We start from the raw sequence: 27,169 nt of genomic DNA on the forward strand, positions 1-27,169 counted from the left end.
TCCAAATAAAGTGATGAAACAAACAGTCCCAGAAAACCCTGGGAATGACGTCATAACACAACCAATAAGAGTCCAACAGTAGTTTCCCTACATGGCCAATCAGAATCCACATGAGGGTGTAACGGTCCTCTCTCTGCTCTGATCCCCCTCTTTCTTCGCTGCTTGCTGCCCCAGTCAGGCGCGCAACACCCATTGAACTCACCGGGCTTCAGCCCCCCCTCCCCCCCCCCCCGTCGTGTGTGACAGCCCGGGATGAGACAGATCCCGGGCACACACAGAGCCGCACCCGAACGTTTCACAGGTCTTTAAAAGACCATTTGAATGTTAATTAGGCCTTGCAGTTGTTTTACCCCTTCTAAGAGCCCCTGCAGCTCCACTCTGCCTACTGATTAAAGGTTCAGCCCCCCCCCCCCCCGATATATTTTCTTAGCGCGCCCCCCCCCCCCCCCCCCCCCCTCCCCCCCCGAAATTTGACTCTAGTTGCGCCTCTGCTGCGCCTCTGGCCCCAGTTAAGTGTCTCTGTCCTTGTGGGGCTTTGCTAGTGTTTGTTATATGCAGTTGTGATTGTATTTTTTTTAATGGAGTTTCAAGTTCAGGTTTTAGATTTGTGCTTTTATCTTTAGATTGCGATCGTTGTGTTTTGGTGCTGCGCCGTGGTGACGGTTGTCTGCCCGCTAGGTGGCGCTGGACTCTGGCGGCTCTCCTGGTACGCGATTCCGGTCAGTTTCAACTGACGGGATCGGGCACGCGTATGGAACCGACACCGCCGCAAGCCTTGCATGGGAGACTGACGCCCCTTCAAAGGGGGTCTGTACGTGATATTTTGAACTCTGTGTGCCCAACGGGCCCATTTGACATTGTTTTTACCGCAAATGCGAGTGTCATTCAGGGAACACAGGTCTTGAAGCTTGAAGAAGTGTTTTAAATAAGCTGCTGTTAATGAAACCAAAGAGAGTAAAGCACAATCATCGCCTCCGGTCCTGACATAGAATTCTACCGTCCTCATTCAATTTTACCCAGGTTAAACATTTAATCCCGTAAAAATTACCTGACCTAGCTGTTATCTGAGGGGCATGATGGTATGCTGAGGGTACTGTGAGGTTCTTAAAGGTACACAGCCAGTTGCATTCACGGACTGTATTGCTTGCAGCCTAGTGGCTAATTCTGTACCTTTTGAAGAAACCTTGTAAAAGGTTTGATATCTTCACCTTTACTCTATGTTGACTTGCATGAAAATAAAAGTTTTTCACTTTAAAATGAAAATTAAATGTGGACTTCTTAGCCGATTTATATGCTGCACTTGTGCGTATATATATATTTTTTGATTGATGTAGATATACATACATGTATTTTATAAATGCTTCCGGCTCCCTGCGCATGGGCAGGAATATTCAGTGCTCATGACTTTGAGGATATCCCTGGAAGAAAACTAAGATTACAGGTAAGTAACCTTTCCTTACATAACATTTACTTGACCTTCTAAGATTTTACAACGTGGTGTTCTGCTACCATCTCATTGATTTTAAAGGTAGCGCAAATGCTGTTCACTCCTGCCATCCACTGTCGGGCGCATTCACTGCAAGTTGTTTTTCTTTGAAGAATGGTTTTTGGTTTCAGGGTTACTTGTAGTATCTCCCGTTAAGCCCACAGTGCACCAGGACATAGACCTCACCGAAGGTTTTATTTTACCGCTTGTATCAGGTTAAGATGTATCTTTAAGTGCTCCGGTACTCTTGCGCTTCACAAACAGAAAAAGCTCAACTTGGAGAAACCAGTGCACCAACTTTAACGCATGAGAACCTTGTGTTACCGCCAACTTGATTTGGAACAGAATATTACCAAAAAGCTGCTTGTATAAGAGTGATTTTTTTTTTCTTGGGGGGGGGGGGGGGGGGGGGGGGGGAAGAGACATCGAACACAAATTAAAATATGCCCTACTAGTAATAGTAAGCTCCTGTGGTCCGACCGGCAAGTGGTCTCTAACCTCTTCTTCCGGAAGGACCACAACTTCACCCTGTAAAGCTTTCCAGTGCAAAATGATCATTGAGCAGTGAAGGTATAAATGCTTGATGTGTTATAGGATGAAGTGCCTAAAGAACTTACTCTGGTGAAAGGGATGGCTCATGGGGAGCAAAATCTGGAATACATCTTTAGGTCGAGCGACCTATCTCAATGCGCATGCGCATTGAGCGGGAGCGAGATATATAGGGGCTTAAATAAGCTTTACCTAGACTGGCGATTGACTGGCGATTTGATGCTGTGCCCGTGCGCTTTTAGGTCAATGCGCAAGCGCATTGACCTAAAATGCTAGTGCACATCATCAAATCGCCAGTCAATCACCAGCAGCACTCCTCCCACACCTTTGAAGTGAAGCTTAGCTTCACTTCAAAGGCCCCTGCTGCTTCACACCCTCATGCCGCTCCGCCCCCTCCCGCCGTCTCATTTCTACTCCCCCCCCCCCCCCCTCCCCACAGCAATGCCCTCCGTCTTGTTTCATCTGCCAGCACTGGATCACTCTGCCCCTCACCGCTGGTTCTCACCCCTCTTGCTCCTCAGCCCTCGCTACTGATCCCCCTCCCCGGACGCACTCTCCATTCTCTGCCCACAACCAGCTGTAACGTTGAACCCGACTCCGCCATCTATCTTGCTCCCGCCTATCTCTCACCCTCCCCGGCACCGACTTCAATCTCCCTTTCCCCATCACCACTGACCCCCTCCCCACCCCCCTTGAGCACGGGTTCAGACTGTAGCCTTTCCTTTCTCCGGTAATGGTATTTTCTCCTCTCAATTCACTTACTTTGATTTTTTTTTTCTCTCGCCCTGTTCTTCGATTACCACCCCCATTCGATTACCTCCCCCCATCCTCCAGCACCGCCCCCCTCCCACGCCCGTCATCCAGGAGTAGCTTGCTGTTTTTTCTCTCTTCCACATCTCCAACACCTCTATTCCCCCTCCTGCCACTCTCTCCAGCACTAGCTCGCGCTCCTTCACCCACCCTTTCCCCTCTGTCACCACATCTCCAGCCCCCCTCACCCCGACCAGCACCTTGAGCACTGAGTCTCTCTCCAGCACGTATACTCTGCGCACCCTGCACTGCTCTAGCTTACCCTTTCTTCTCTTTTGAACAAATTGGCCACATTCCGCCCCCCCGTCTCCCCTCAATCACTGTCAGTTGTTTTCGTCCAGATCCCGGTACTGAACGATGTCATTGATGACCCGCAGGGTGGGGAGGAGACTGACAAAATGCTGCAACTCCGGGCCGAATTATCCGACAGCGCTATTATGTGGCTTTGAAAAGCAAATTATATGGTACATTGTGAATGAAACAAATTATGCGCCACCTTTTCACATTATTGTGTAGTTATTTAGAAACTTTTATACATTGATGCAAAATAGACCTCAATGATCCACCACATCCACCACCACCACATCCACCACATCCACCACCACCACATCCACCACCACCACATCCACCACCACCACATCCACCACCACCACATCCACCACCACCCACATCCACCACCACCACCACATCCACCACCACCACATCCACCACCACTTCCACCACCACACCACCACTTCCACCACCACTTCCACCACCACTTCCACCACCACTTCCACCACCACTTCCACCACCACCACCGCATCCACCACCACTTCCACCACCACTTCCACCACCACTTCCACCACCACCACCGCATCCACCACCACCACCGCATCCACCACATACACCACCACCGCATCCACCACCACCACCGCATCCACCACATACACCACCACCGCATCCACCACCACCACCGCATCCACCACCACCACCGCATCCACCACCACCACCGCATCCACCACCACCACCGCATCCACCACCACCACCGCATCCACCACCACCGCATCCACCACCACCGCATCCACCACCACATCCACAACCATATCCACAACCACATCCACCACATCCACACATGTGGCCGACAATCACCTCAAACTAAATGCGTTGAAAACTGAGTTCCTCCTGATATCACCCCCTGCGAAAATTACCACAACCCAAATATGGCTCAATCTCCTAACAGCATTCAATGTCCAACCCACCATCGTGGACTCTGCGAAATCCTTAGGCATCACACTTGACGCAAAGCTCAATATGCAACAGCACATTAGCAAATCAACGAAAGGAGCTAACCTTCAAATCAACACTTTGAGGAAACTCAAACCCTTCCTCCCAGCCAAGGACTTCCAAACTGCTGTACAAGCACTAGTCATCCCCCGCATAGACTATGGAATTGTGGCCCTCAGCGGTCTCCCTCAAGCAACAACAGCACCCCTAAGGGCCTCCCTAAATGCTGCCGCGAGACTCATTTCGGGCTCAAGGAAACACTCTCATATAACCCCTGACCTGAAATCCCTGAAATGGCTTCCCCTCGAAGCCAGAATACAATTGAAAATTGCGGTTATGACACACTCAGCCATACACCACAAGGCTCCCACCTACCTCACTCAAAAGTTGACTATATCAGGAGGTTCGAGATCCAATAGAAGTACTAAAAGTCTGCTCCTGAAACCTCGCAGATTCCGTAAGGAAAAAACCTACAAACGCTCCTTCTCAGGAATGGCACCCAGGATCTGGAATGCACTCCCTCCTGAAACGAGGATTATCTCCTCCACTGTACTCTTCAAGAAAGAAGTGAAAGCCATCCTTATGGCCAAGTTTACCTGATCCTCACTGTTGCTGCTCAGAGACTTTGCACCGATCTTGTAACGTTGGATACTTAATGATCCAATAACTTTCTGTTCATGACCTACTGACCTCTTTTGCAGTTGGATCAAAGACTCTGCACCGTCCTATAGTATTGTCTTTTGAGGGTTTACTGGTATCCACTGATCTCTATGGCAGCTGGATTAGAGTCTCTGCACCGCCCTATCCTAATGTCTATTTGAATGTTTATTGTTATCTCTAGACCTGTATTGTAGCTAGCTCAGACTCAGCACCGTCTTATATTTTTGTCTATTTGAGTGTTCTCTGCTATTTCATGATCTCTATTTTAGTTAGATCAAAGACTCTGCACCGCCTTATTTTACTGTCTAGCTGAGTGTTTACCTGTATCTTATTGGCACATGAGTGTTATCCTATTATGCTACCGTTCACTATACTGTACCCAATTACTATGTCTACTCACCCTCCTGTTGCCCACCCCCCCCCTGTGAAGCGCTCTGATATCTGTTAAGATCTTGTTCGCGCTTGCTAAAACTTTGAATAAATACATAAATAAATCCACCACCACATCCACCATCACATCCACCACACCCCTTACCACCACCACATCCAACACATCCACCACCACTTCCACCACATCCACCACCACTTCCACCACTACCGCATCCACCACCACCACCGCATCCACCACCACCACCGCATCCACCACCTCCTCCACCACCTCATCCACAACCTCATCCACCACACCCACCACATCACTACCACCACCACATCCACCACCACATCCACCACCACATCCACCACCACTTTCACCACATCCACCACCACCACATCCACCACCTCCACCACATCCACCACCTCCACCACATCCACCAAAACCTCCACCACATCCACCACCACCACATCCACCACATCCACCCCCACATCCACCACCACCACCACATCCACTATCACCACCACATCCACCACCACCATATCCCCCAGATCCACCACCACCACATCTATATGTGTGTGTGTGTGTGGCTCTGTGTGTGTGTAGGTGCAAATGCAATGTTCTTGGATTTTCGTCACAATAAAATACACTGAACATAATCTTCACAAAATTTATTTACAAACGTTTAAGCTATTGCCATTATTAATTACAATTTTTTTATTTAAGTATTAATTATTTACAAAATTAAAAGCCATTGTTATTTGTAATATCAATACAAGTAAGTCACGTAAATACAACACACATTGCATTACAAATGCTATAGGTGTCACATTTGCGAAAGTTAAAACTATTGACATTGTAACTGACAAAGCTATTAAATTTGCTATTTTCAAAACCAACACATAAATAAAAAAGTGTCATTTACAATACCAATCGCTCAAACTTTCCTAATGCGAGACCTATTGCATTTCCAATGCTTGTTTGACATGGTATCCCCCACTTTTTGCCTGGTATCTGATGCAATTTTGACAGACTTGTACTGGGTTCCTGCTTTCCAGGTCCTAGTGCCAGATCTCTTTCCCTAAAACTGTACAATTGTTCCCCAATTGGCAAGAACCGTTAGCAACCCTGCAAGCCCCTAGTAAATGGTCTCCCTGGTACCTAAGGGCGGCAGCATGTATTGTGCCACCCTCAAGGACCCCTCTCTGCCTCATGCAGGCGACCATTGCAGACTGCGTAAAATGGTGCAGACAAAAGTGAAAACGCGACCTGGCACGCATAATGTATGCCATGCCTGCAGACACTGCATGCAATATATGCAAGTCACACCTACAACAGCTCTAAGGGTGAATTTTATTATATATTTTGATATATCTGCAAGAGCTGATATGCCCCTTTGATTTCCAAGTCGATTCTTAGTCATTGCCATTAAACAGGGAAGTCATCTTAAGTATATGTACTGGGCACTGGTGATTGAATTCTCCAGCTACATGATGGCTTCACTGAAACCAAAGGTGTTTGGTATCAAACACCTTGTGTTAATATACCCATATTGATTCCAGTGATGAATTTAATAATGTGGAGGTACCCCCTGAACCCTACTAGTCCTCTAGTGTGCCGGCTGACTGGTACAATCCAGCCTGCCACCAGACACGATTCTGACCACATAGGAGTTGACAGCCCTGCTCTTAGTGGTCAGGAACAATGCCTGCTCTGGCAGGACGTGTTTACACCTCCTCCAGTAGGAAGGCTAGTAAATCCCCATACCAAGGCCATAGGCTTCAAAGTCTCTGCTGCCTTTGATTTGCGACCCTGGCATTCCCCAGACCTGAGATGCCACCACCTGACCTGAGGCCCCTTTGGCACAAGGACAGGCAGGAAGTTAGTTATGTGAAGCGGTGTGGAGCACATCCAGGTCACACACCCCTAAAGCAAGCTGCCTGATGTGCCCCACTCTAGGGAAATTACGCCATCTTGGTAATGGCAGAATTAGGAACACTTGGACAGGGTTATGCCCACTTCCCACAGTAACTAGTGATATAGGGGGCCTAATGACCCTAAGGGTAGGTAGCCCAGTGGCTCCTACTCAGCACTCCCTTAACACCCATACATTGAGTATTTAGGTGGACCTCTGACAGATCTTTAGATTCATCCGACTACAAAAAGAAGAGGACACTGAAGAGCAGATCAGTGCAAGAACTGAAGACTTCTGTGAACTTTTGCACCAAACCCTGCCTGCCTGCACCAGACTTAATAATTGGAAAGACCTAACTTGTCCTTTAGCTGTGCTTCCTCTAAAAGCTTTGGAGGGTGGCCATTACCTCAAAAACCAGCCAGCATCACCCTTGGAGTGGAGCAACCACTCCCCTGCATCCTGCAGGCACCGACCGCGGCATCTGGTTTAAAGAAGCAGTTGACCACTGGGTCCATTGACACAGTAGCCAGCCGCCAAGGAGGAGGTCAGCATACTCAAAAAGATCAGATTGTCTCCTTACCAAGTTTAGCGACGCCAGGACCTCTACAAGCCTCCCTGCACTGATACCTGGAATACTGGACCCCTTGTCACGGCCAATGCTTGTTTAAAGTCCAGTCTGGACTCCAACAATCCTCTCTGCAGAAGCCAGCACCAAGAGTGGCTCAGCTGTCCTGTTTTTGTCCCCTTTGTTGGTGCTGACCAACAACTTTGAGCACCTTGATGCACAAGAACCAGCTGACTACAAACACTCAGGACCCGAGCCGCCCAGGGCCTAATACTGACAGCTCCCCCATGCTCCCAGGTCCCTCACGATCCAAGCCCCCTGTGGGAGCTCCTAGATTTGACCCCCAAGTCCCCCTTTGCAGCCAATTTCTCACGGGGACCCTTCTTTTACTACGGTGTTGTGCGCAAGGCTACCAACCCATCCAGCACCTCTGCACCCGGACACACCAGGACAGCTAAAACTGAACTGCTGGTGGACCTTGGCCGTCTAACAGGACCTAAAGGGGACCCTGGAAATCCTATTGCAAATACCTGTAAGCAGTTAATGTTCTTCTCTCCATAGGAAAGCATTACTGTGTAAAAATCAACTGTTTGCGAACATTGCTAAAAACTGTAAAAGTTATACTGGAAAAGTAATTACCCAAATACGAAGTAATTGGTGTTGAAATATGTATGCAAATTTTATTTTTGCTACATTAGTGTGGATCTCCTTCAGTGTGTGTACCATTCGTTTAATCTTTTTTTTATGCAACAAATGCCTAACACTCCCCTCTGATAAGCCTAAGGCTGCTCGACCACACTACCACAAAAGACAAATCAACACCCAGGTGGTACTTCAGTACTCTCACCAGCGGTAGGGTAGACCTTTTAGCTGCCCACAAATATGGCAATGCACTATAGATCAACATATCAGTGCTTAAGCATTTTCCCCACTTCTGCTCATTCCAAATGGTAGTTAGGAAGATGTGGCACGCACCAATGAAGGTTAATCCTAACCTGGGTATAGCAGCTGGGGTACTCACTTCTTCTGGAGATGTCAATACAATCCTACAAAAATCTTTGACTGCATTCAAACTACTTCATGCTGCATTAAGGTCTTCTATGCCACCCTAACCTCTGCGCATTCAGTCTTGTGATTTGGCACCCGAAGCCTTAGAATTCAACTACGTACAGTTTCCAAGAAGTGCAGGCAAATTCTAAAAGAAGCCCCAAAGCCTATGACGATTGCGTGTTATGCAGCTAAATGGAAAATCTGTATCCCTTATTAGAACAATCTGCACAAGCACCCATTTCAGGCCACAGTGCAAGACATCTTTTAATGGCTACACTTACCAAAGGTTGGACTATCCTATTCTTCCATAAGGATGCTCCATGCGTCTGAAGCCACTCCTGCAAAGTAGAGATATTCTGTTAGATCCCTTTTGAAAGATCTATCGGGTTGACCCACCTCCAGCACCACCAGTCCCTTCAGGGGACCTCAACAATTGTATTTACAAGGCTTATTGGTGCCGTATTCAAGCCACAGTACACCTGTCTTCTACAGTTTCTTTCCTGGATAGTGGATTTTCTCATTGCACTCACCCCTCCTCCTAGTTAGTGAGCTGCAGCCCTCACAGTTAAGAAGCTATGTATCCATGTGCATAAAGATTGGGTTGTACTGAGAACACGCTCTGATTTTCTGCCAAAAAGTCTCTCCTTTCTTCATCCTTCAACTTATTGGCCTCCCCACTCTTTTTCCACTCAACCATGGTCTTGATCACACCACATCCTTTAGGAATACCAAGTAACTTTGTCACTTTTGGTCAATCTCTTCATGTCAATCCAGTTTCCCAAGCCAGCCGTACCAAGTGGATTGTCAAATGCAGTCATATCTGTTCTGACCAAGCCAAACTCTGTCCCTTGCTCACTTTGCCACTGGATTCAAGCAAGCCGGGCTGAAGAAGGCTGTAATGCCAGAAACCGGTCCTCGGAAGCTTGTTTCCGGTCCAGGGAAGGCATAGCTTGGCAATTCGGGCTGGACTGTTCCCATGAGGCACAGGGTCCGACTGATTTGCATATAGCCATGTCTGAACTGGGGTGGCAGAGTGGGCTAAAGAACGGTGATGGATTAAACCCAGATCTTTTGACTGGGTGCGAGTGTTTGATTGGTTCAGATGCTCCGTCCATCACCACACCCTTTTGTACCAAACTGTGGCTAGAGCATATTCATCTCCTAAAAGGGACCACTATGGCTTTCCTCTGCAATATCCCTCTCACAAACGCCTGAAAAGGTGCAACACTGTCTGCTATTCACACATTCACTAAATACTACTGTGTGCACATCCAAATCGGACAAACAGTATTAGAACTTTGCTCCAAACGTCTTCTGCTGGTGTTTGCACAACAACGATTTAGGGAGATGGGTTGTTCTGCTTTACCTTAACCCCTTCGCTGCGGCGGCTATTCCGCCGCAGCGCTAAGGGGGCGAGGCGGCGGCGCGGCGGTCCCGTGCTCGTGACGGAACCGCTCCGTCACGGCACGCGGGTGAGCTGTGCTTGTGACGCGAACGGTTCCATCACGACCCCGCCCGCTCAATAGAACGCGCCGCGCAGGCACAAAATCAGCGCCGAGCAGGCGCGGTGGCGGGGCCGTGACGGAACCGTTCCGTCACCAGCACAGCCCACCCGAGGCTCGTGACGGAATGGTTCCGTCACGAGCATGGGAGGGGTTAAGTACAGCTGGTGATCTGCATCAGCGCATAGTGAAATTGAAAATGGTACTTCAAGTGATATAGCGTTGCCTGCACCCACCCACCTCCCTGGATGCGAGCTTACAGTGAGATGTGTAATAATCTGTTATTATTACAGTTGTCTCTACCAGAACATATAGCAATTACTGCTTCACATTTCTATACCTACTATTCTATGCTCTTGGGTGAAAAATACAATCTAAGGTGGAGTCTGTCGCTGTGCTTTGTTGATCTTGAGAAAAGTATCACCAGTGGCCTTAAAACTAAAACCAACTTCCAACGTCTCCACTACACACCAGATGGCAGGAGTGTGCTCAGCATGTAAAACTACAAGCTGATTATTTTGAGCTTTTGCTCAACATCAGAGGCACGCAAACCTACAATTTCTATTCTCAAGAGAGAGGCGTGTGTGTCTATCCATACCTGGCAAAGCTAAAATCTAGAGGACATTCTTCAGAAATGCCAAAAAATTCATGGTACAGTTGATGCCGTTATTGTTTACTCTAAGTGCAAAGTAGCGGTACACTTTTAACAACACACAAAGGTGTATGACATAAGGCCAAAAACGATGCGGGCACCACCAGCATTGTGGATCGCCTGTTCATTTCACACTTGAGTTTTGGTGCAATAAATGTTAATTATTGATGGCCGCAATAAAAAGCTTTTTGAAATAAAATAAGTCTTTCCAAAAAGTCACTAAGTGGTAAAAATATTAAGAACATGTGAATCTGTAATTGAGTCAAAGCTATATTTCATTTTGAAATCCTATGTTGTCAATGTTTCCAGCTGTAATTTGAAGAAGTAATAATACTCTGCAGTGTTTGTTGTTGGACAGTCTCTGCCTCATTCTTTGAGTTTGCTGTAAAATGTCACTTTGTTTTCAGCGAAGCAAATATTATCAGTATTTGGAACAATGGAAAAGGCATTCCAGTTGTGGAACACAAGGTGGAAAAAGTGTATGTTCCAGCTTTAATCTTTGGGCAGCTGTTAACCTCTAGTAACTATGACGACGAGGAGAAGAAGGTGACGGGTAAGACTTCTGAGATTATCTGCTCTTCATTTGCCCATTTATAAATCATGAATTAGTACTCTTTTTTTTATCATAAAGTACCAGTTGGAATTGTAATTAAAACCAAATTGACCTATACATTAATTGTAATTTTGAAAATGTTTTCACCAGCTTTCCCTCTGCAGTCTTGAAATGTCTTGGTGCTATAACAGTTTCAGTGGGACTCGGGTGGATGGGACTCGTTTCATGGACCTGAGACGTTTAAGCAGAGTTTGTTGAGGCTGAGATCCCTAGATACAAAATCTATATATATAACTATAGTAGTGGCATGAGGTAGATTCTGAGATGCCCCTGGAAGAGACGTTGGCTTGGGAAAACTTTGTAGATTCCGTACTCTGCTCCCTGAGGAGAGTCGCCTGTCCATTGTGAGATTCATAATCTGGGCCAGATGCCAGTGGAGATCATGGTGGATAAAACCATGTGTCAAGTTGTCCATTAGGACCGCTGCATTTTTTGGAAGCCTTCTAGTTACTACTTTTGGACAATTTACATTGTTGCCATTTTACAAGTCACAAGGGAGCATAAAAACAATTTAAATGAGGCACTGTGGCCTGCAGAGCATAGATCTCTTATGAAGATGTGAGTTGCCCATAATTTTCGCTCCCTGATATTTGTTTGGGACTTTATCATAATGAATAGGTATTCCACTCTTGTGCGCCTGTATGTTCTTTCATGGCCTTAGTGTAGGCAGATTTGTTGTGTTGTCTGACAGGCACCTGTCTTTTGAAACATGTTTTTGTCTACCGTTTCTCAAATGCTCGGTTGCTTACATTCTTTTCTTAATATAGTGCGGTTTTCTTTAATAAGGATTTTATAGTTTCCTTAGTCACTGATTTTACTTTATCCTGCCATGTCCAAAGTTTTTCTCAAAGCATCTACTCTTAGATGTTATTTTGCGAGTAAAATAGACTGTGATACATATTTTGTTGTGGTCTGGCTTGTGAACGCTAGAATATTTCTGATGAATACTTCTAATCGCAGATTCCTCACATGTGAATCTCTACAGGTGACAGACTGGATCTGGACATTTTCTGCAGTAGTTCCTGCATGTCACAAAGTGCTACTTTAGGCTTTGGGACATGAAGACACAGAGCCTGATGTAGGCGCCACCCCTGCACACCGATGTTGGTTCTTTTTTCTGTTCACTTTGCCGTAATCGGGAGGTTTTCACTAATGATTTCCATAATTACAAAGCCCTTTTCTTTGCTATGCTTAGGTGGACTTGAAGACAGCAGTTTTCAAACAATATTCTGTGTTCTCAAAGCATACGTCTTTTATGGCTCTGCATGAAGTCTGCCCTGGCACTAAACCTTACTCCAAGCCTTGTGACAGATGCTCACCTATGTACCACAAGACTATCCGGGTTCGCCAAACCAAACTCTGCCTTGCCAAGCCCAAAAAGTGGTGTTGATCTAAATCCAGAATTCGGTACCGGCCTCCTTTGATATGTAATTCAAAAGGAAGTTGATGGACACTGGTTGGAGCACCTCTGTTTTCTGATTATGTTTCCAAATAGATTTTTAACAAATCAATAGGTTGTAGTTTATCAAGCCAGTATTTTATGCAAAGGCACTTAAATTAAAGTTGAGTAAGTTATCACAATACCAATGTGGTAGTGTCAGTAATGCACAAATAATTCAGGTGTCATTTCCACTGTGATTGCTTTACAGTTGTGCTGCTGGTGCGCATGTTCGTCTCCAGATGGCTCTGCTTCATAAGAAATGCTCATTTTCAATTCCCTTATGCGTTTGCACATCCTTGTCCACAATGATCTCACAAGGGACATCTTTCTCAGTGATATACTCCCACCAGAGATCAAGTGGTTTACCCATGTTTGATGTAGTCAATGAGTGTCTCAGAATTTCAGGAGAGAACTGTGTTAAAGGCATATCCGCACTGTTTCCAATTAGAATTTATCTTGGTATGGGCTGGACACAAAAGTAGCCATGAGACCTCCCACACTGCTTCTTCCATGGTCCTGGTTGTTATTTCTTTAGTGCATCACCCAGCTGGGGTGAATAGTTGCAGGAATATTCCTAACTGAATAAAATGCAAAGATTACAAATGAAGAACAGGAGAATGAACAGTATCTAAAAACGTAACAGCCAGGGCAAAGACATGAATACAATGATTTTGTCACCCTGTTATTTGTTTCATAATGAAGTCATACCGAGCTAAGTTCTTCCTCGTGGTGGTGTATTCAATATGAGTTTGGAGCGTGAAGTGTGTTGCTCCAGCCACCTGTGGACTGGACATATTGCCGAGGATATTAAGTGGAATCCTTTATCATCTGTATTAATAACTGCAAAATCACAGTCATACGCTGCTCCAATTTAAGAGCTCCAAGCCATCACAACATTTTTTTTTCATTTTCATATCTCTGACTCAGGATTTGTGGGATGTGTGGACAAGTGTTCGATCGGGTGTCAGTTAACTGCAGTTACATGCATTATTTTAAAATATCATTGCTGTAACAAAACTTCTGAAGCAGAACATTTTCTTTATAGGATCCTCAGGGGATTCTCAGTAGTCATTTGTTCTGTTTGGGCCTTCGATCAAATGTTGCAAAAAGGCTTTTCTGTTTTAGTTCAGTGAATTGTCAAATATAGTAAGTTATAAATATCACTGAATGGCAATATTGTGTATTCATTCCTGTGGTGATGCATTGACCTACAGAATTCCTAATTTAAACGTATTTTAGTTATGATAAATATACTAGCACTTCAAAAATATGCACTTGAATCTTTTCTGCAAATTTAGTTTGAGCTACGAAAACACAAATATTTTATATTGCGTGGACAAGCCTGCCCAGTGACATCCCAGGTGAATGAATGTGAGGGAGAATGCATTGTAATGACTGAAGACTGGATATTATATTATATTTTATTATTATATTATTATATTATAGAGGCTTTTGTAGCGCGCTCTGTTACTAAAAAGTAGTAAGTATAGTAAAGTAAAGTAAAGTATAGTATCCTGGCGCGGGAGAAAGGGGAGACAGATCAATTTACAAGCAGATTAGAGAGACATCCATTAGGCAGTGATGTTAAAGAGGTGGGTTTTTAGGCCTTTCCTGAACGCCATGATGGATGGGGATGTTCTCAAATGAAGCGGAAGGGTATTCCAAGCTCTTGCTGCTCTGACAGAGATGGATTGGCCGCCGAGCCTGCTATATTTAAACTTTGGCACAGTCATTTGGTGGAGGTTGCTTGATCTGAGAGGGCGGTTGGGAACATAAAGGGAAAATCTTTTTCTCAGATAAGCTGGACCCGTTTGATGGAGTGCTCGGTATGCTAGCACGAGGATCTTAAATAAGATCCTTTGAGCAACTGGGAGCCAGTGAAGATCTCTAAGAGGTTGGCGGACACTAGATCTTCTGGGTATGTTAAACAGCAGCCGAACCGCGGCATTTTGAATAACTTGGAGGCGGTGAATCAAATAGGCTGGGAGTCCGCAGTAGAGGGCATTCGCATAATCCAATCTGGATAATATGAGAGCGCGAATGACCGTCTCCTTGGCCTCTCTCGGGAGCAAAGGGAGAAATCTGCGCACGGTTTTGAGGGTGGAGAAGCAGATTCCAGTGAGTTTTTTCAGGTGGTCCTCAAATCTGAGATTGTTATTAAACCAGACTCCTAGATTTTTTGCAGGTCCACCAATGGATTTGGGACATGGGATATCGGTGGGCCAGAGGGAGTCACTAAAGTTATCAGGAAAGGAGCCGTACAGCAAGATCTCAGATTTACTCTCATTACATTTGAGCTGGGCACACGCCAGCCAGCGGAAAACCGATGATAAACAGAATTGGACCCTCGACGTGTCCGAGTTGTTTTTGGGCCATGTAAACAGAAGCTGAGTATCATCGGCATAAGCCATAATTTTGGCTCCTAGCTGTTCCGCAAGATAAATGAGGGGGGTCATATATAAGTTGAAAAGCAGGGGGCTTAGAGTGGAGCCCTGTGGGACACCAGTAGAGTTTTTTGGGAGAGGAGGAGAAAGGTGGCATCCACACTTGCTGGGACCTGTTATCTAAAAAAGACATAAGCCAGCCAAGAGCGGAGCCAGTTATGCCTATGGCTGCTAGTCTGGTAAGTAGGAGGGAATGAGGGACCGTATCGAAGGCGGCAGAGAGGTCCAATAAAATCAGAGCCGCTCTGCCACCTCCGTCCAAACATTCCCGAATGGCCTCAGAAACCTCGACTAGAGCCGTCTCTGTGCTGAAAGCAGCTCTGAAGCCTGATTGCGCAGGGTGAAGAGCTTGAGAGCTTTCAACAAATTTGTCTAGCTGTGTGAATGCAACTTTTTCACATATCTTTGCCAGGGCCGGCAGTAATGATATGGGCCGGAAATTAGCAGGGGCCTTCGGGTCTAGTCCATTTTTTTTAAGAAGTGGTAGCAGTTTGGCCTGTTTCCAGCATGCCGGAACAGTGGCGGTGGAAAGAGAGAGGTTGACAATATGTGTTACCTCTTGGCCGACTGTATTAGCCAGGCCCGCAAGGACTCTGGCCGGGCAAGGGTCGGCGGGGGATCCTGATTGTAAAGTAGCAAGAATTTTAACAACCTCTGTTGTGTCCACTGGAGTGAAGAGGGCAAACTGGTCCATAGAGATGGGCATAATGGGGGAAGGAATAATCATTGAAGCAGGAAAATTGTTACATACAGTGAGCAAGTCATCTTGGATTTTTGCAATTTTGTCCACAAAAAACACAGAGAGTTCTTCACACCATTTTGCCGAAGAGGCTAAAAGAGGTTGAGCGGCACAAGGGGAGACAAAGCTTTTAACAATAGCAAAGATTTCCCTGCTGTTGTTGTTGGCCTTGGTTATGCGCCCGTCGTCGTATAAACTTTTTGCTGATTTAATTGCTGCGTAGTACCTCTTTTGAGCCGTTCTTAGTTCTTTCTTGGCTTCAGGGAGATAGGCTTGTCTCCAACGTCTTTCAAGTTTTTTACAGCCTGATTTAAGATCGCGGAGAGTATTAGAGAACCAAGGTTTAGAAGGGGTGGAGCGCACTCTACGGACACGACCTGTTTTAGTTGAAGAAGCAACACCACCTTCAATCCATGAGTTGAATGAGCTAACGGCTGCCTCGATTTCAGAGGTAAGTGTGGGGCGAGAGGTATCAAGCTGATCACACAGCATAGCTATGTTAATTTTCTGTGTGTGAGCAGCAGAATGATTGGTCTCAGCGGGGCGGGACAGGGGCCAGGTGAATCTTATCAACATATGATCAGACCAATTTACTATTTTAGGGTCAGACATATTTATGTCAAAGTTGGTACATAGTAGGTCAAGGACATGACCCCCTGAATGGGTGGGAGCTTTAATCCACTGTTTTAGCTGGGCCATCGCCAAAGCATCGTTTAGCCGAACTGTGTCAGGTAGATCTAACTGATCAACGTGAATATTAAAGTCTCCCAGAAGGAGATATGTGGGGTATTTCAGGGCACGTGGGACTATCATGTCCTCTAGTGCCTCTAGAAATTTTCCTAGAAGCTAGGCTAGCTATTTTACTCAAGAACAAAATGATTCTCATTCTGAGTGCCCAGACCATCTCATCTAACAAATGGGAGCACCGTTGTCTCTTCAAAACTAATCACTATTAAGAAATTTGAAAATCTCTCATCATGTGTATTTGTATTAAAAACCTCTGAACTAAAATTCAGGGTATACATTGAATATCGCATGGCCTTTCTTCAATAATGGCAGATTTCTATAGAATGTATACAGATTACAGTTTTACTAAGATTACTTCAGTGTAGGACACAACGCAGAGCTTTCTCTTTACCATTGCTAAGGCTGCCCTGGGTGGCATATTTTCTGCTTATGATTTATTTAGTAAATTTTCATGTAAAGAAGAGTTTTCAGGAGTGTCTTGCAGTTTCTGGAGGAACGTTGCAGAATGTGGCACTCGTAGTGGTAGGAATCTTCGATTTCTGAGTATGTTTTTGTATTGTGTACCAGAGGATACATGGCCTTTCTTTCATGGGTGAACAGATGGCAGCCTGGAATAGTCCTGATAATTCTGGTTGCCACGTACTCCGGACTCCATGGATGAGACTATTTATATAAAAATATTCAGGAACAAATGCGTCTCCCCATCTTTTGCACCAGAGTTCCAGAAGTTGAGGATATGTATGTCTGGCTTCAATCAATCAATCAATCAATCAATCAATCATAACACTTGTATAGCGCACTACTCACCCGGGAGGGTCTCAAGGCGCTTGGGGGAAGGGGGTTAGCTACTGCTCGAACAGCCAGGTCTTGAGTTGTCTCCTGAAGGCGAGATAGTCCTGGGTCAGCCGAAGGTGGATGGGGAGGGAGTTCCATGTCTTGGCTGCCAGGTAGGAGAAGGATCTTCCTCCGGCGGTGGCTCTTCGGTTGCGTGGTACGGTGGCGAGGGCGAGGCTTGTAGAACGTAGCTGGCGGGTGGGCGTGTAGAAGGTCAGGCGGCCGTTGAGGTACTTGGGGCCCAGGTCGTGGAGGGACTTGTGTGCGTGGGTGAGGAGCCGGAACGTGATCCTCTTGTTGACGGGGAGCCAGTGCAGGTCTTTCAGGTGACCGGAGATGTGGCTGCGTCGGGGGATGTCCAGGATGAGTCAGGCTTCAGAGGCATCAGGTCTTCTCAAGAGCACCATGCAGAGATGAACCCCTGTATTTCAAGCTATGTCATTTATTGATAGGTTTTCTCGAGGTATATTAGATACACAATGTTCCCATAAGTTATTTTTTCTGACTTAAATTAAATGTTGAAATACTTCTTCAATGCATGCAGGAAAGTAAAGTAACCAACCCTAGCTTCTCTAACTGAATCTTCCATTGTCTGCACCCGTTTAAGAGTGGGACTAGTAGTCTGAGGATTAGTGCAGGTTTGAGCAATGCTACTCTATTCTTCATTTTTATTGAGACTGAATGATTTGGCTTTGTATTTACTGCAAATTTAGGATTCAGATAAAAAAAACTGATAAAAACATTTGTGGATTAAATGTAAGTATCCCCAGCACACTCCCAACATGTGAAGTGAGTGGTGAACTATGTTGTTGAAACCATTTGATATGCTTTTCTCTGTAGAGATTTTCTGTGGTCTGGGCCACTGAGGAAAGAAATGTGCAAGTATTAAATCATGTACTCCTATTTAAATTTCCTACAAATGTGGCTCAACAGGAGCTAAGCTTTTTCGTAAGATGGCATACTGTTTGAAATCAAGGATCCAGATATCTGCAGCCCACTTGGCCCCCACTAAATGTATTTTCTCAGCCTCACAGTATATCTACCCTTCCTTCGTGCTCGCTGCATGCATTTTATGCTTTAACCTGTTGAAACTCCACACCCTTTCTCACCAGAACACATAACCTAATGACATTGTACTATTTAAAAAACAAAAAATATATTGATGTATACATTTCTTTTAGCCTGGGACACCTCGGTTCAGTCATACAACTTGAGCCAAGATTATTTTCTTTTTTAGGTGGTCGAAATGGTTATGGTGCAAAACTTTGCAATATATTCAGTACGAAGTTTACAGTTGAAACTGCCTGCAAGGAATACAAACACAGCTTCAAACAGGTAAATGTTGTGTTTTGTGGGCCATGTTACTCCATTTATATGTTGATGACGTTTCGTGAAGTCTGTTTCTTATTACTGACATGTACTCCTAGATGAAAAAATATTCATAGTACAAAAAGGTAATCTGGTCGCCTTATAGCACTCACCCTGCCATACTCTGCCTGCCCTTGCCATCACCTACGGGCATTTTAAAGCACAGTTGACTTTGGCAGGCAGTACAAAGCTCCACATTCTCATTCTTATCAAGGAGCTGCACAGCAGCCTACTTCTACATGGAATGTTTCTGCCTGATTGATGCACATCTCAAGTGAAGGGATGAAGTGAATCTGCCGAACTCTGCACATGTCCTGATTGCTGTGCTGGCAGAATGCAACATTTTTTACAAGAGAATTGTTTATTCTGTGTAGTGATTGCTGTTTTAACATTAGGAGCACAAATTCCCAGAACTGAATGGATATATTCAAATTCTGTATATCGGGGAATTTTCTCCTTTCTCTCAAACTCTTGCTTCCTCACGAACGTACACAATTATGTAAAGGCGCATCAGCATGGTAGACCAGGCCACAGCTCATTAGAATAACTAGGAACCACTACTTCTTTTTCCCGACAAGAACCAGAGTCTACACACTGACCGGCTCTTTTTCGCCTCTATTTTTGGTGTTTCCAACTTGAAACACGTATCATATAAGCCATCTTTTCCAGCCCTGAAGATTCGCAGTTGTTCCCTGCGATGAAACACGTGTTGGCTTATGATTTTGGAACATTAAACAGAAAATGAACACTATAAGAACGGACTATAGATCTTATTACAGCTTCCACTTGTGCTCTTGATCACTGAACTTTGAATACTCACTATGTGTTTGGATTGCTGTATTTAGCTTGACCATTGCATGTAACTACATTATATTATCATATCATTACATTTTGTGTTTAGTGCAGGGGCACTGCAGTTCTAATTGACACAGACCAGATTTCTGGTCTATTTGAGTGGTTGGGAGGTGTTACCACTCGCCCCATTGCCTACACTGTTCACCTTGCTAATATATACCAATCAGCGGTTACCCAGGTGTGCGCCATATTACTCTGTAGCACTAAAAGACCTCTACAGTTGTGTTTCGCATCAGCATGGTAGGTTGAAGGTTGGTGATAGGAATGTGCTTCTCATAGCTACATCGCCTAAAAGGACAAAAAATATTTGATGCCGGTGTGTTCGGTGTGTGCCATGCTGGAAGGTTGGTGGAGGTGGATACGAGTATCTTGTTGATACTGATGCAGGATATAGAATGTATGGTTTAACGAAGTGAGAACCTTGCACAAGATGGAAGTTAATGTCACTGCTTTGTGATGTAACACGTTGACATGGACTCACATTGCCACCATTGCCCTACCCTTTCTGTATAAATGTATAAATGTGGTGGTTTGCCACAATCTTCCTTAAAATATGGATAATTATTGATTCCTAAAGATTACCATCTGTCTTTGAGTTTTGAATTTGAGCCTCTAGTTCTGCTACCTTCCCTTCTCGTGCCTTATGTAATATTTGTTCCAGGGTTCTACTATCTACTGCCATCACACTGCATTGTTATTAGAACCAAAAGGATACTAATGTATAAGACAAAAACATGAAACAAAGTTGTCTGTGTCGGTCTATGGCAATGTATTGCTCAAATCTTCTTTATTTGGTAGGTCTGGATGAACAACATGATGAAGACTACAGATCCCAAAATTAAGTTTTTTGATGGAGATGACTATACTTGCATAACATTCCAACCAGATTTATCCAAATTTAAAATGGAAAAACTTGATAAGGACACAGTGGCTCTATTGACGAGGCGAGCCTACGACATTGCAGGATCATGCAAAGGGGTGAAAGTCATATTAAATGGAAGAAAACTCCCTGTAAGTGTCTATTTGACCAAGCACTGCCTGTCTGCATCTAGCTTAGAAGGATAACTTACTTTATGCATTGTCTTTCTTTGTTTTTAAGGTAAATGGATTCCGAAGCTACGTAGATCTTTACGTAAAAGACAAATTGGATGAAACGGGAGTTGCACTGAAAGTTATTCACGAAGTTGTGAATGAACGGTGGGATGTTTGTCTCACTCTAAGTGAGAAAGGATTCCAGCAAATCAGTTTTGTTAATAGTATTGCCACTACAAAGGTCAGTGTATTAAGACTTCAGATACTAAACGCGTAATAATTAAGACTGCAAGTTTATTGATCAAAGCATTTGCATACATGTGAAAAACTGTTGGTTCATGGACTGTATTTCTTAAGAGAAGCAGCAGAAAACTGGTGTTTTGATCAAATTAATTTGCTGTTGCCAAGGTTTTCAAGTCTGTTGCTGTGCAGACTGACATGAAAAGTAGATAAAAACTTGCAAATGTCCTTTCATGTCTCCTGGCTTTGCAATTCCAGTGCCACTTCCATGATCTGACTAACCACACACCTCAGTTTAACTGAGCAGACAATCCACTAAATGTTGGTCTTTATTAAGGAGGGTGGAGCTAACACTAGTTCTATTTGCTTGTGAGCTATAAAGGCCTGGTTGGATAAAAGCCTGATAGTCCGGTTCTCTTCATAGTGGTGGGACGTTTCAGCTAGCTCAAACTGCAGTTGACAACTCCAGCTTTCAGAGCACTTAGTCCAACAGCTTTCATTCAAACACTATTAATTTCTATGCTTAGATACCTTTTGGGTTTTAATGCCATAGGAATAACATTTTTAACAAAACTGAAATAACTAAGGATTGTTGCATTGCATTCAGTTATTTAACACCGAACAAGTACTCTGAAACTGCCCAGCATATGTTAAGCTTTCATCTAAATAAATTTGTTAAAGTGCTATTTGAAGCTTTCATTTTTCATGGTACAAAAAATGTGGTTTCAGTAAATTGGTATGTAAATTTGGGTAAATCGGCGATGTAAAAAATCCTGTAATCTCCTTTATAATAATGTTTGAAAACTTCATTTTAATTTAATGTTTGCATCTGCTTTTTAACTAAGCTACAAATCTGGTTTTGCACCTTGAATTTGGCTGGCCCACATGGTTTAATGTGTAGCATTTGTAACAAGTCTCCTGGTGGTGATTGGAGACTTGCAGCAGATCATGTTGTACCCTTTGTTAAAGGAGGCTTTTAACACTCAGCAAAAGGTGTTTTTATCGTTAACCTCAGACTTAACACTTCAGGCCTCATCTTAACATTTAGTAAAAATTCCACTCTCACCAACTTTGTTACTAATAAAGTTTTGTGCAGTGCTAAGGCCAGTCAAATGGCATTTGAGTGCTGTAAAAAATGAGACCTGTTCTGCTAAAGCATGATCTTAAAATATTCCACTCCTCTTTCAAGCCCCTCAAATATCTCCTGAAGCGGAAGCATGCTGTGCTTGGATAGGTGGTTGTTAGAAGGTGGTTCTGACACTAGGGCCGCCCAGATTTTTCGCTTTTTGAGCACCTAATTATGGAGCTTTTACTGTGGGGGAGACTCATAATCTGGGACTCATCCACAGTGAACTCATAATGAAGGAGACTGCATGGAGATTTTACTGGTGTCCGCCTGGCTTGACTAGGCCGCTGCGCAGCAGCTGGAGTATGGGACACCGTGCTGGTTACATGCAGACACGGGTGTACATGTGTGTGCACACGTGTAGGAGCTGCGCAGGGGAGATTCCTAGCGTGCGCAGTCCAGGAGCAGCTACAGAGTGAATGGTGTGGCAGGACTACTGCAGAATTGGGTGGTGACATGGAATAGGCTTTATACCCTGGGAAGGAACATGCCAGGGAAAGTCAGTGCGTTTTACTGTGTTTTCACTTCATTATTCCCCAATGGGATGTGGGGCCCATGGCTAAAATGACTTCCACAAAGCCTACAGATTCCAGACATGCACTAAAGTTCATTGTAGAGTAGGTGAAAATACGTATTCTGCAGAGTCCAAATTCATATTTGTACTGCTTTCGGGTCATACAGAACTGTCATATTTCTCTGAGCCAGCCATGACCAGACTCAGGCTGAGGGTTGACCTCAGCTGGATGGATTGATAACCTTTCTTCCACAAGCTAAGGCCTCCTCTCCACAAAGAAGAAGATGGGTGGGGCTACAGGCTCATCCATTAGCAGCTGTCACTGGGTGCCAGGCACCAGTTTGCACCCAGGAGAGAAGGCAGTGAAGGCGGGAAGGAGTTGGGTTTCAGAGGCCATGTGGCCAGAGACACTGGAGGACTCCATTTTGAACAAACCCAGAGGGTTGACAAGAAGGAGGGGGCAGGGAAGTGATGTGTCGCTGTTTGATAGGACCCACAGAGACTTTCTGTCAGCCCCCTACTCAACTTTTAAAAAGTACTTGCACAGGAAGAGAAGCTCTCTCTGAGGTGTGGTCTGCTGAGGTGGAAGGTGCTGGAGCCTGGCAATGGGCAGTTGGAAGGAGAGACCCCCTGACTGTCACCCAGGCCCCTAACAGCACCAGAAGAAGCGCCCAGGACCGGTGCGCAGAAGCAGGGGCCTCTACGCAGGGAGAAGAGAGGCGCAGGAGGAGAGCCAGTCGAAAGGCTGGCGAAGGGAGCCAGTGCAGACCGCTCCCTGCAGGGTGCACCCTCTTGGAGACCCGGAGAGTGAAGGAGAGTGCTCCCAGTGGCTGGGGGCGCCGCCAGGAGCAAGAAGATGCGAAAATGGGGCAGATCGGACCTCCAGGGGCTGAGATATGGCCCCCAGAAGGTGAGCGACCTTGGACCTGTGGCCCCCTGGCGGTGAAGCGTGTGAGGCTCTGCCGCTGGTCCAGGAAAGGCCCCCGGGGTGGGTCAGGTCCCGGGGACTGCCCTCCAACGTGGAGAGCCTGCGGGGGTCCCGGGTGGGACCGGGGCCCCGAACAAGGAAGGAGGAGCCAGGGGCCCGAGTGGGACCGGGCCCCCGACCAAAGCGCGGAACGGCCGGGTGTGGGCTCCCTGTGCCGCATACCCTTACCCGGGGGTCCAGGTGGGACCGGGCCCCCCACCGAGGCCCCAGAAAGCAGCAGGAGCTTGAAGCGCCGCATGATGCCTTGCAAGGCCTGAGGAATGGATTGTTTTTGGCGTTTTGGTGGCCCCCAGAGGAGAGGAGTCACCCTTGAGTGTGAAAAGGTGCTGGGGGGAGCTGCTGGAGCAGCGCAGTCTCTCCTCCAGCACAAAGCTAAGCCCCACCCTAAGTTTCTTGAGGATTTAAAAAGAATAACCCCTCAACTCTCAGCGAAGATTGCATCATCTCCTAGGCTGGAACGTTTGTTCTACAGCTGGGGGTTCATTGAGAAGTGCATCAAAGATTGAAGGGCTGAGTTGGAGATGTCTCGAGAAGGGCATCCCCTGGAGGTGAACTGGCGTAATTGCACTGAAATGCATTTATTAATGGTTATTTCTTTTAGAGGGACTGATGTTCAATGTGAAGTACTGGTGTAAGGTGATGTCACAAGCAAAGTGGATTTAAGTGGCTAGACACTCCTGCTAGGGTGTCTGACGGTATTTACAACTTAATCCTGTGATCATCTGTGATGCCTTTAGGGGCTGTAATTGCAATGCATTTTTAATGATATCCAAATGTGCTGAGTACTGTCATTCTAAAGTGTGCGTAAACATGTAGTCTTGCTGCTGCGCTTAGGTGAAGACCCCAGACTGTTAGCCCTTAAGATGTAGAGGTGTATACTTTAGGGTCAGTAGGAGATGCTTGGTCAGGGTCATGTGTCACCAAGGCAGGTGTATCCCTGTTTAATGCTTGTTGAAGTAATGGGAGGGGGACGCCATTGGGATGGTGCCAGTGCGCAGGGCCCTCGCTCCAGGATAGGTTCAACTAATTGCATTGGGGGCAAGATGATGTGCATACATGGGAGTGGTGGTACTAGACCCCACCCCCCCTGCTGGAGGGGTGGAGATGTTATGCAATGTCACAAAGTAATTCCAACAGCTTATGTATATTTGTAAATTGGTGTATAGTATTGAGTGATGTGTGTGTTTAATAAATGTACTCTTACTTTTATAAAGCAAAGTACTGACTGGACAATCAATTATTGAGTGTTATTTTTGCGCACCTGCAAATGTCGATTACTAGCCCACACCACCTCCCTTGAGTAAGCCTCAGACTGCTCTGCAACGCTACCCTCAGAGTCAGGCGCTGCCCTAGGGTGTTTGGTTCCCAGTGAAGGACAAATGTGTCATGTTATTTGTGCAGGCCTCACAGATGCTGCCTCGTTTTCCAACAGTGGTATCATAGGTGTTCTTTCTAAAAGTGAGAACAGCCTCTTAGTAGATTACCCCAGGGTTCTGTCGGAAACATATGCCACAAAATGTTGGGAAAGACGTTTTGTAGCTCTACAGAGCACAGCTTTTGTGTCTCAGAACTAATGTTATGAGATTAATACTTGAAATGTAAATTATATAGTGCCTGTGATACATGATGTGTTCTTGGTAAATTGAATAATATTGTAGCTGCTGAGGTTTTCATGACCTTTGTTTAGCATTAGATATTTATGGTACTGTTAGCAGAGTTCACAGGATCTAGCTTGGAGCCTGTAATGCCCCTCACCACAAAATCCCTGTGCGTTTTTTTTTTTTTTTTTTGTAAACCTTTATTGGTATAGACGGGATATACAAATCTGAGCCTACAACCAAACTGGCCGGCCACAACACGTGAAAGCAGTCAAGAAGTCCAGAATGAAGTTACAGAATCAATCATAGAGGAACGTAAGCAATACAATCTTAAAAAAAGGGGGGGGAGGATAGAGGATCCAAACGGCCAGCAAACAGGAGCAATGAAGGTTATTTTTTATTATAGGGCAAGAAGGAGCATGACAGGCAGGGCGACAATATAGAAGAATCCGGATTCCCACATCAAACTATTGGTAACAGAAGGGCTAAAGGGCAGCCATGCAGGACTGTCAACACTGTATATATCAGAATAAAAAAACAGGGTTGTGAACACAAATCAGTATATAAGTAAGAACGACTTTGTATCCCCACCACCCAATAGCACATCTGAAACAGAACAAAGGGGGCCGGAATAGCGACAACACCCAGACTAACCCGTCATACTGACCTTGGGAGAGAAGGAAAAAGGGAGGGAGGGAGGGGGGGGGGGAAAGAGGAAAGAAGAAAGGGAAAGGAAAACACAGACTGAAAGAAAAGAATGCCGCGCCTAAACAAGCGTCCCGTAGCAAAGAACACATAAAAGAGCGATAATATCGACAACGAGGAGGGCATGGGAGTCGCAATGGAAAGCAGCAGAACTACAAAAAGAAGAACAGCGACATTACAGACCCCACCCCAAACATACCACGGAAGGCAAGGTCAGACGCGGCACTCCAATAAAGAGATACAAAAGGGCCATAGAACTGAGGAAAATAAAACATCAAATAAGACCCAACCCACCCATCCCACCCATCACCCCTGCAGAAGGCTATGGCCTACCCTCCAAACAGCGCGCCTGTCGCCCTAAACCAGAACCTGAAATGTAGTAGAGACAAGAGAAAGAAGAATATAGAGACAAAAAAAGGACATCAAGACAAAAGAAATAAATGGGAGGGAGGAGCAAAAGAGCAGAAACAAATACGGTCGGCCACCGGCCTCCACCCAACCATACGAAAATATTATATGTGAACCAGAACGACACAATCTCGAGCGCCAAAAAACGTACAGGGGGGTCTCCCACAGCACTAAAAATATGAGCAACTTCGCCACAGATCTGTACGTCAATAAACCACCGGGAGCCGTGCATCTCACCCCATCCCTTTTCTAACCACAGTTACCACCCACCACAGGACAGTGTGAAGTAAGCAACACGATGCGAGGCAAGCACACAATTGAAAGAGAGTACGAGCAAAACGTAGGCCAGGGAGGGCAATCAATAAGCAAGTGGGCAAAAGTTCAAATAGGCAGTTCAAATGTCTCAGCAATAACAACAAGGGCAATAATAGACAGGAGTTCAGTCTTGCCATCAGGAAAAGCGGGGGTTTCCCTGCAAAATAGAAACACGACCTCATCAAGGCAAAAACAGGCAGCGGTCCACCATTGTTCTCAGGCACCCGGGGAGGATCGGATTCCCGCACGACATCCAAGTCCCCAAACTCCAAACATCGAAGAGCAGGAGGTTCCAAATCCACCGGCCAGCAAATCCGTCGATGGATAGCGACAGTAACTCTCGTAGCAACCGGGGGAGGCGAGGCGGTGGCATCACTGAG

At 45.5% G+C, this 27,169-nt stretch overlaps 1 protein-coding gene across 5 annotated transcripts in view; it reads left to right on the forward strand.

The window, feature by feature from the left end:
- TOP2B (DNA topoisomerase II beta) overlaps window positions 1-27,169 on the forward strand; it is a 607,938-nt gene that overhangs the window by 202,950 nt on the left and 377,819 nt on the right. For all 5 annotated transcript variants that reach the window (XM_078663968.1, XM_078663967.1, XM_078663969.1 and 2 more), the window contains exons 5-8: window positions 11,230-11,375; window positions 18,878-18,975; window positions 20,662-20,874; window positions 20,963-21,136. In XM_078663968.1, the coding sequence (XP_078520094.1) occupies window positions 11,230-11,375; window positions 18,878-18,975; window positions 20,662-20,874; window positions 20,963-21,136 (631 nt within the window). The remainder of the gene's footprint in view (window positions 1-11,229; window positions 11,376-18,877; window positions 18,976-20,661; window positions 20,875-20,962; window positions 21,137-27,169) is intronic.

The sequence above is a fragment of the Lissotriton helveticus genome, chromosome 10, assembly GCF_964261635.1.
Source record: "Lissotriton helveticus chromosome 10, aLisHel1.1, whole genome shotgun sequence".
Lineage (NCBI taxonomy): Eukaryota > Metazoa > Chordata > Amphibia > Caudata > Salamandridae > Lissotriton > Lissotriton helveticus.